The sequence below is a fragment of the Sinocyclocheilus rhinocerous genome, unplaced genomic scaffold, assembly GCF_001515625.1.
Source record: "Sinocyclocheilus rhinocerous isolate Xijiao unplaced genomic scaffold, SAMN03320098_v1.1 scaffold119, whole genome shotgun sequence".
NCBI lineage: Eukaryota > Metazoa > Chordata > Actinopteri > Cypriniformes > Cyprinidae > Sinocyclocheilus > Sinocyclocheilus rhinocerous.
In genome coordinates, this window is record NW_015654491.1 from 318385 (window position 1) to 329636 (window position 11252).

Genomic DNA, 11252 nt, shown 5'->3' on the forward strand with positions numbered 1-11252 from the left:
AATAAATATGCTGGCAAAACCAAAGAGTGACTTTGAAAAACAAAACGTGACTGCTTCTAGTGGTCAGTGGAGAAACTGCATTATGACAGACAACATGGTGAACTAGGTGCTATTAAGAAATTAACATGCTAATACATAAAGCATTTATTTTATTAACAAACAGACCTAGAGGAGCTTATGATTAGGACTAATTGGCGTCTGTACTGCTAAATGATGTCCTAATCTGTATATACACAATGTTCCTGTACATTTTCTACAGTGAATTTCCATGAGTGTTTCCCATCCAGTTGTTCATAAGTACAGGAAAATAATTAAAGCAGATGTTTTGGCACATCAGACAGGTACTAATTTAGGAGTTAATGGATTTAAAAGATTACACTTGTTTACAAAAATATATTTAGTGTTTTATTAGTCTTGTCTCCAAGGAGACTCTCAAAAGACAGACTGATGTTTCATTGACTTTGCAGCACTCATAAAGAGTAATATCTAGCCCATGAAATAGCTTAAAGCAGAGAAACCCAGAAAAATACATTTTCTTTAAAGAAATTTCCACCTTTCCCTCACGTTTTCCACGTTTATGACTTTTCCAGGCCTTTCAAGATTCCCTGATATTTTTTGAGGTTTTCCATGTCCTATTCCAAGGTCATAGAAAAGAAACTTTGTTTTAAACCTTATTACTGATAACACATTCAAAACAGCGGTTGGTCACACATCTGTATACATATCCCTAATCAACAGGTTTCCTCTATCACACAAAACACACCAATAAACCAAATCCTTAGAGGCTTTTCCCACACATTTAACTGTCCAACACAAAACACTAACATGTTCAAAAAAGGAAAAATCATCCCACTGTTTACACATGTACAGTACAAACAGTCTTCTGTCAACTAGTCAGATTCACTCTCCTGTCATGCTTTGCAAAGATAAAGCTAGTGTTTTGGTCAAATGATATACTACTTAGTGCATGTTGTTATTAAAATCAGTTATTAAGGCTGTTAAAACGTTAGAATGACAGACTAACAAACAAGCATGATTAAAATTAATGTATATCACTCTAAAATTGATTGCACAAAATGTTTTAAAAAACACAACCCTAAGGCATTCAAACTTAAGAAATGTATTTAGAAACCGCTTTTAAAAATACTGTTACTTAAAAGCAACAACTTAAGATTACAGTTACAGAATTCCATGACAGATTTAAAAGTTAAAGGCACAGTTCACCCAGAAATGCAGGAAAAAAATTATTTACTAATCTTCATGTCATTCCAAACCTGTATGAATTCGTTGGAACATTAAAATTTACTGAAAATCTTCCCTTGCACTGTAGTTCTAAAATGAACCAATGGTGTATGTTGTTAACATGCAATTTCTGAACTTTCAGTAGTCCATTTAAGAATTTAGTAAATAACTGTTGACTTCACAGAGTGAAGACAAAATGCAATAATACTGAACTTGAGAAAAATGGCTTCAATGTTTTTGATTGATGCATGTAGTCAAATAAACCACTTTTATGATACTTTGATGTTCTTTATCTGTCATTTTGGAGCTTGCTTGACAGGCCGAATCCCCATTTACTGGAAAAGAGCGTATAGGATATTGTTCAAAAATATGCCTTTTGCATTCCATTGAAAAAATAAATTAATATGGGTTTGGAATGATATGAGGGTGAATAAATGATGACAGAACTTTCATTCTGGGCAAAACTATGGAAATGTAAAGATGAACCAGCTGAAACATCTATGCATATACAAAAACCCGCTAACATGCACACTCTTTTTTTTAGTCAGATTTTTTTCCTGCTCTATTTCATTACTGTGAAAACAGGCTGAAAGGCTCACACTACAGAAACCTTTGACTTGGACACCCGCCCCTGTAGAGGGAGAGCGAGGACACCAGGGATATCGGTGCTTCTTACACCATGCGTAATAAGAGATGTCTCTACAGAGGCAGGTTCAGGTCAAGTTACAGATCAGATGCGCTCAGATCCACTTTTAAATGACATTTTTAGTACATTCGTAGTCTTCCTGTACTCATATAAGGCTTTGGTATTTTTTTCTGAACAAATAAAGCCACATGCAATATTCTCTATTCATCATTCTGCATCATTGTCACTTGTATTGTAGTATTTTTCATCTGTAAATCACTTTGGAAATAGCATCTACTAAATGAATAAATGTAAAAGTCATTATTCATGCTGTAAGTCTGTTTGTAGTTGTAGTTTTGTGTTTAGTGCTGCTTTGAAAGAGCATTAGCATTCATCCAAAGTTTAGGATAAAACTTAAACCGAAGATTAGACTGCAGTTTTGATGCTGATCCCATCTGTGGGTTTGTATTGGACAATCAAGGGTGGTCAAAAGTGGATGATGCAATCAATTGCCGCCTTCTGGGTTTCAGCTTCAGAGAGCCATAGCGAGGCTTTAAAAACAATAAAACATCAATACACAGTTAATTTTCAGTAAATATTACAGTGGGGTCTAAAAGACTTAGACCACCAGGGAAAATGTTTGTATTTTGTATTCTTCTTTAGATTATGACATAGTTGAACATACAATTTTTGCATGTGCAAAAAATATACCTCTTTGCGTGCTGCTTTGGCACGGGTGAGTTTCACACTCTGAGATCTGCGTAGACCCTTCTGCACTGACGCCTCGTCTTCGGAGAATACTCCATCTGTTTCCTCCTCATGCCCCTCCCCTGCTTGTTTATATGGCTCTGTTGGAGCAGATGCACAGAGGAAGCAATAAAGATCTCAAACAAGAGGAACTGAACCTTGAAGGATAAGTTTACCCAAAAAAATTAAAATTCTGTCATCATTTACTCACCCTCATGTCACTCCAAACCCATATTGTGAATTTGTGGAACACACACAAAAAAAGAAATGTTCCATACAATCACAACTAATGGATTCTAAAGCTTTCAAGCCTCATAAAGGATGCAAAAGTGCAATGAAAAGTATTGTAATATGGTGAAAAAGTTGTTTGGAGCTTATTTATCACAGGTCTCTCTATTCATTTTAATTTCGCTAATGGTTTTTATTTTGTTTTTTGGTTACGTTTCTATTGACCAGCTGAACTTTCCATCAGGATTGCTTTTCAAACCTTGTTCTACCACTAGAGGGAGACATAATAATTACTTTCTGATGACAATGCACTCCACTAGGGTTCATTTGGCCTTGAGGTCTTAAAATGCTAATTTTGACTCTTACAGTTCATTTGTTTCTTTAGTTAAATCAGTATTTAATTTAATTTAGTTTTTCATAATTACATAATCAATCATTTATCATTATATAATCAGCAATGCTGTCATTAAAGGAAAAGTTTACCCAGAAATCTAAATTTGCTAAAACTTACTCATCCCAGGCCATCCGAGTTATAGATGAATAATTTTTTTCATCTGAACAGATTTGGAGAAATTTAGCATTACATCACTTGCTTTATATCACTGCAGTGAATGGGTGCCACCAGAATGAGAGTAGTTGACAAAAACATCACAATAACCCACAAGTTATGCAAGTAATACACAAGCTGCGTGATTGTAATAAATCCATCATTAAGACATTTTTAACTTTGTTCGCTTTTGAGTCCTCTATCCATAATATTGCTTTCTCCAGTGCAAAAGTCATCACGTCTGAATCAGGAAAAAAAATATGCACAGATCAAGCACCATTTACAAGTGAAAACAGTCCAGAACAGTTCTAAACAAATATATTGGTGGATTTTGATGTGAGAGGACAACAGGGGAAGGACTTTTTCACTGGAGGAAGCATTATTATGGTTTATGGACTGGTATTTTGGACAGAAGTGACAGTTTAAGGTTAAAACACCTTTATGATGGATTTGTCTCTTACAAACACACAGCTTTTCACTTCACAAGATGTTAATTGATGCACTGGATTCATGTGGATCACTTGATTATTATGATGTTTTTATAAGTTGATGGACTCTCATTGTGACGGCACCCATTCACTGTAGAGGAGCAAGTGATTTAATGCTAAATTTCTCCTAATCCGTTCCGATACAGAAACAAACTCATCTAAATCTTGTACATCAGCCTGAGGGTGAGTAAATTCCCAGCAAGTTTTTGTTTTGTGGGGTGGGGGGGTGTTGAACTATTCTTTTATTCTTTTAACGCATGTACAGCACTCACCAGAATCAGCAGCACTAGGGTTAGCAGGCTGGAGGGCCCGTCGGCTGGGGTTGGCGAATGCTGATTGTTCAGAGGGGAACTGCGTCAGGTCTGGAATACTGAAACTCCTCAGACGTTCACTGATAGCTCCCTGTCCCTGTGACATGATGATCCATTGTACATCGTGCATTGAGTAAACAGAATTCAAAACCCCAAAACCTTTGAAGTTGTGGTTACCTTTATAATACACAAAGACATCTTTTATTTAACTTCCCAGTTAATAATGGTCTAATGACGTGCTGGTGACAGGTTAAAGCAGATTGAAAAAGAAAGCAAGTTACCTGGGATAGGTGCAGCAGCTACTGCTGGAGATTAGTTTAGCATGTAGACAGAAAGAGAAAGGAAAAAGGAAGATATGAACTAGATTTTTACATTTTCTGCAGAAAACATCAGTCGTGCTCAGAACATCATTACCAACAGCATAGCAACCCATAACAATGGGGCAGATGGTTGCCAGAGTGTTGCTATGCATTCGCCAAGGTTTTCTCAGTGATTTTTAGAGTCACTTGATTATTATGATGTTTTTATAAGTTGATGGACTCTCATTGTGACGGCACCCATTCACTGTAGAGGAGCAAGTGATTTAATGCTAAATTTCTCCTAATCCGTTCCGATACAGAAACAAACTCATCTAAATCTTGTACATCAGCCTGAGGGTGAGTAAATTCCCAGCAAGTTTTTGTTTTGTGGGGTGGGGGGGTGTTGAACTATTCTTTTATTCTTTTAACGCATGTACAGCACTCACCAGAATCAGCAGCACTAGGGTTAGCAGGCTGGAGGGCCCGTCGGCTGGGGTTGGCGAATGCTGATTGTTCAGAGGGGAACTGCGTCAGGTCTGGAATACTGAAACTCCTCAGACGTTCACTGATAGCTCCCTGTCCCTGTGACATGATGATCCATTGTACATCGTGCATTGAGTAAACAGAATTCAAAACCCCAAAACCTTTGAAGTTGTGGTTACCTTTATAATACACAAAGACATCTTTTATTTAACTTCCCAGTTAATAATGGTCTAATGACGTGCTGGTGACAGGTTAAAGCAGATTGAAAAAGAAAGCAAGTTACCTGGGATAGGTGCAGCAGCTACTGCTGGAGATTAGTTTAGCATGTAGACAGAAAGAGAAAGGAAAAAGGAAGATATGAACTAGATTTTTACATTTTCTGCAGAAAACATCAGTCGTGCTCAGAACATCATTACCAACAGCATAGCAACCCATAACAATGGGGCAGATGGTTGCCAGAGTGTTGCTATGCATTCGCCAAGGTTTTCTCAGTGATTTTTAGAGTGTTGCTATGCGGTTGCTAGGGTGTTCTGGGTGGTTGCTTACTGGCCAAAGTTGAAAGAGCCTAAATGTCTATGATATTCTTGTTTCTAGATAAGAACAGTAGACCTTAGCAAAAACAGAAGAGCCTTACCAAAAACAGAAGAGCACTAGTGATTTAGATCTTTTTTTAGGAACCAGACATGGCCAGACAGCAAATTTGATTTTAAAAAAGCAGTCAAGAGAACAGGAGAGGCCACAGTGAAGAACACATGCAATTTTTGCAGTGCATTTTTATGTCCTTAACATGCTGTATATTTTTAATATTATACATATTAGTGCTGTCAATCGATAAAAAAAAAAAAACGAATCACATATTTTTTTCTGAAATTAATCACGATTAATCCCACCTTAAAAACAATTCAATTCAATCTTCAAATGAATGTAGAAACAACATAAAGACTGTTTATATTTTGTATATGTTTAATGGCATCTTTTTTATGACTGAAGGCGAGTATCACTGATACCAATACTACTGATATCTCTAGGAATTTTTTTTTCTTAATATTCAACCATTGACTATAGCCATTCAACATTACAGTATAATTGAGAGCTATCAATTTTAACATTTAGTAGACCCATTATAATAAATGTCATATTTAGCTTCCTGTGCACTTCAGCAAGTAGGAAATATACAGAAATTGAATAAAGTTATCAAACACTAAATTCTAAATTAAATATAAATCCTTAAAGCTGCAAAAGTTATTGATTTCCTCTATTTTTCTTTGATTAACAGACATCACAGCAGCTGGGTTATTAGGTTATTTTGGCTGCTTTAAGAGCTGTCGCTGCTGAACATGACGCGGATCTGACACGCATCATCTTTTCTCACAACTCTTTACCTTTTCTGACCCACTTCAGGTCTTAAAGTCTCTACTAATGCGTTGATGAGTTGAATCTTGTGTGTTAGATGAGGGAGACAGTGCTAGGCTGCTCCAGGACAGTTTTGAAAACTGCATTTCAGAGACTTAAATTAAGATTTAATTTAACTCATAACAAATACTTACATGCATGCACAGTTTTAAGGCAGCTTTAATCGCCCTTTTGGTATCTTCATGATTTAACTGACGACATAACTATGACATTGCAAGGTCGTAGTTTCAATTGAGCTTTATTATATACAACGTGCGTCACTGCATTTTTTCGTGCGCTACGAGCACTGTATAATGGCTGACAGGACAGGAAAATTAGTTTTTACTGACACATGGCCTGACAACATCTCATCTGACCGCAGTTCACTGTTGTTCTACTGAAGCTCCCTTGTCACCTGTACCTTTTCCGCACTAGTTTGACTTGCGCCTGGTGCTAATGCGAAGTTGGGGTGCGCGTCTGAAAAGTATCTGCTTTGATGTGTTCATAAAGATGTTCTGTGTCTAAATAAACGCAATTCTTGTCAACAGAAAAGAGACAGAAGCAGCAGTTGTGAGTGGGGAGGCCAACCCTAGCTCCGACCCTGTGTTAATTGCATTAAATATTTTTAACGCGTTAAACTGAAAAAATGTATTGCATGCGTTAACGCGCTAATACTTAAAGGCAGAGTAAGTGATTTTTCAAAAACACTTTAGAAAACTGATTCAGGTCGAATCGCAAAACAAACTTGTAGCCAATCAGCAATAAGGGGCGTGTCTACTCGTGATGTGGAGGAGAGCGCGTTCAGTGCATGGGACGGACATTAGCCGAGCCGAGCGACAGAAAGATAGAGATGGCGGATAAAAAACAAAAGAGGAAAACATCTGCGGAACGATAAGGCAAGAAGTAGGACCCGTGAAAATATCGGATCAGCTTTCCAGCGCTGGAGAGAACTCAAGGAGCGAGGCCTGCGATCGGACGCCGAGGTTGCTTTGTTTCTTCTCAATAGGTGAGTAACACCGTGTCTACAACAACTAAAGTCTGCCTACACTGGACGCGATCAAACGACCGCTGAAAACCATTTGAAATGTGTGTCAGCACGTCATAAATAGAACCCGGCAGCAGTTTTCTGTCGGGATTTGTTGCGCCGCGCCGCTCACGTCAGTAGACACGGTGTAACATTGGTTTTGCTTTGTTTCACAGAACTAATCGTTGCCTGGGTTGCGTACGTATATGTGGGGCGGAGCTATCAAAATAGGGGCAAGACCCTTTTGGGGTAGAGGCGTGTTTGTTTTGGTGATTTCAAATATCAACATTGGCTACCAGAAATCACTTACTCTGCCTTTAACAACCTATAAACCTTACTGACCCCATACTTGTATATATACGTTTCCAAAAAATGATTTCTGAAGGATCATGTATCATGTGACACTGAAGACTAGAGTAATGGCTGCTATTACTGTTATTACTGTATTTTTCATCAAATAAATGCAGCCTTTGTGAGCTTTTAACTTTTTATTTTAAATTTACGACAACATAACAGAAATAAAAGTAAACAATGAATCACAAAAGAAATAATGTATCAATGCAAAACAATGTTTCTGTTTACATGGAATGAAAGCTGTTAGCTGACCAAATCAGCTTAGTTAGTTAGGTTAGCTCAAATGCCTAGTATAAACACTGCATGAGTGTATGAATGAGCATGTGTCTGTGCAATACCTTCACAGCAGCGGAGACAGCAGCAGCAGCCGCAATCGTGAGACCCTGCCGCCCAAAATTCACCATGGTCTCATAACTTTTCTCTCTGGCCTGGACAATATACTCGTCAATCTCCTGAAAAACAGAATGTGAAACAGTCAATAAATCTATAACTTAAATTCCCCCTTAACCTCTAACTAGGAATTGTTTGACAACAAACAATTACAGAGGGCTGGAAACAAAATATGCAGGCGCAGTTAAACGAACCGTGCAGTTTACTGTTAGTTCATAATGATCATGTAATCAAGACATGCAACTAACCCAATCCATCTGTTTATCTCTTAACATCATTTATGTAATCACTGATTATGTAATCCTCCCGATTCCATAACACATTTCAGTATGGCTATGTGTTCACTGTCAGTGAATGCCTATTCCCAGGGAACCTGATGAGATGCTTAGGTCATTACCCTCTCCTTGGATGCCAGCATAGGGTGTAGGAACTTCCTGTAGAGGACACTGGCTCCTCTAGTGTAGGGAGACAGCAACCAAAAGACGAAAGCCATTTTCACTTCGTAGTAAACTGGAAACCTGAAACAGTCAAGTACAAACAATATGAAAACAGAGGGCTGATGGAAGACAAAATAATGAATTTGATCTATGCGTTCTCTTCAATTTTATTTTTATGGACCTCAGCCTTGGTGGATCAATTTAATGAAACTATGGCTGTTTAATAGACACAAATTCACACAAAGACACAAAGTTAATAATTTGCCAAAAAAAAACTATTTTTTATATATATGTATTTGAATTTGTATTTATTGTTATTTATGTCTTTATTATTTATAATTACAAAGGAGTGAAATTTTTCTTAAAAAATGATTTACAGATTTTTTATTTATTTATTTAAATTACAGAAGAGTTAAACGTCATTAAAAAAACTGAAAAAATTCAATGTGCATCTTTAATGCCACTTTTTTCAGTATTAGTACACTGCATAGAACTATACATGCAAATAAAATTGATCTAATTTAGGAGGACCCAAGCCAGCAAAAAAAAAAAAGTTTTTTCTTTTTCTTTTCTTTTTTTTTATGTCACGAAACGAATGAAATGCACAGGAATTTAACCGAACTGAAACTGAACCTAACAGACTGGTTCCTCTAAGTGGCCTGAAGAAAATAAATGGAGCTCAACATCTGCAACAACAGATAAAAGCCCTTTTCATAAACCATAAAGGCTAGACAGTGAAAAGTCATACAACAGAGAAGAATGGCAAAATGTTAATAAAACCACTTGATGCAAAATTACTCCATGCAATCCAATAACAAGTATTTATTTGCCTCTTTCCTGACTGTATATGTATATTTACCAAGCCAAAGAAAGGTCTGTGATGGTCTCCACCACTGTGTAAAGAGCAAACACAATCCAGTACATCATCCATCGCACCTGTCAAACCACAAACGCAAACACAAAATGTCTACTGGAGGTATAGAAGAGCTGCTTACAAAAACTTACCATGTAAATACTATAATATGAATATTATTCATACACTATATGATATACATCAAAGTACAATGGTATCACATCACTGTACCACGGTACAGTCACAGTATTTTTTGTAAGGAAAGAAAAGGAAGTACACAAAGCACAAACAGGGCACACATGGTGGAAGAACAGTATTAAATTGCTCAACAGCTCAGGGTTTAGTTACTGACAGCCTCCATCAGATACAAAGAGTAACCAGGATATACAGACAGTTTAGCTGGGGCTCTCCATCTATTCTGGCTATTAACATTCTCTAAACTCAAATAGATGTGAAGAATCAGTAGAACATGGATGAAGATATGCATGTGCATTTATGAATTGAGTACTCACATATTCTTTGACATTCTTGGATTTGACGGCTTTAAAGGAGTAGTATGCAGGATACAGTGTTCCAAACAAAAGACTGTGATAAAACACACACATACATACAGTACACATAAGACATGATTTATATTAAAAAATATCATGCACCTGTTATAAGCAAGCAAACAAATAAAGGTTGGCGAACAGTTCAGTGCCCAACCAATCAAAATTTAGATACACTGATATAAAAATGTAAGATATACAAATATATCTATATAGGTTATAGATATTATAGATTTTTAAAATTAATTTTTGCATTTGGATTATCTTTGCCTTCATCTAACACTTAGTCTTTAAAAATACTAATAACTTAATTTAATATAAACACATTAAATAACTTAGTAACACTGTTAAATGTAATTTTTAGCAAATCTTGAAGTTAATATCCTTTTTTCCTACTGTACATGACTAAATTCACTTTTAGCATTTAAATTGACTGATCTTAGTTTTAAGCATTTTATTTTAAATGCATTTAGACAAAATGTTGTAGAATTCTGTCATTTATCAATTATCGGCCATTACATGAAAATTATTAGCCATGACAATAAAACAATTATCAGCTTATCTAATCAACCATAATTTGAATATCGGTGGATCCCTATGCACAATCTTATATTTGATGATAATCCACCCAGATGGCAAATCCAGCCTTTGCCTTTGGTTACAGGCCTACTCAAATATTAAACTGGAACACTGATCACTCAAAATGCTCTATTTATTGTGACGGGTGAAACTGAAATCCCGTTGTTGTTTTTTTTCAAAGAGGTGTTCAATTCAGTACATACACACAGTAAATTCACCGCTTTCACTGTAACTGGCTTGCGTTTCCCTGATCCATTTATTTTCGAGTAGCTATGGGAACGACATCACTGCCTGATACCGTCTAAAGTTATGTGTGATCATGGGTGTGTGTGTGTGTGTGTGGTGAGGGACTGTTGGATGGATTCCATTTATTGTGTAACGTTTCTCCACTCTAAAACATCTCTACCATAAAGCAAAATAAGTGCTGAAGTCAAGAGCAGAGATCATCTCTTAACTTAAAACAGTAAAACTGTTTGTAATTAAACAACTGCAGCATCACCAAGTCACTATTTCCAAACACAGCCTGTCTTGCTTTTACTACTAGTCTGAAGAAAGTGTTTAAACATCGAATGCTGTGAGAACACATTAGAGTCACAATGGTTTAGTCATGCATTTCCTATTACGCTGTTCTCTGGGAGAACTCGTGAGGGTAAAAAAAGAAGGGAAAGAATTAGGAATGAGTGTGTGTGTGTGTGTGTGTGTGTG

General features: G+C 36.6%; 1 protein-coding gene across 1 annotated transcript in view; it reads right to left on the reverse strand.

Moving 5' to 3' along the window:
- Positions 1–1257: 1257 nt before the first annotated feature.
- LOC107717087 (receptor expression-enhancing protein 3-like) overlaps positions 1258–11252 on the reverse strand; it is a 13502-nt gene continuing 3507 nt past the window's right edge. Inside the window, exons 4-8 of the mRNA XM_016523734.1 lie at positions 8528–8648; positions 8079–8192; positions 4934–5069; positions 2579–2715; positions 1258–2418 (exon numbers count right to left, since the gene is read on the reverse strand). Of these exons, the coding sequence (XP_016379220.1) occupies positions 2344–2418; positions 2579–2715; positions 4934–5069; positions 8079–8192; positions 8528–8648 (583 nt within the window). The 3' untranslated portion in view covers positions 1258–2343. The remainder of the gene's footprint in view (positions 2419–2578; positions 2716–4933; positions 5070–8078; positions 8193–8527; positions 8649–11252) is intronic.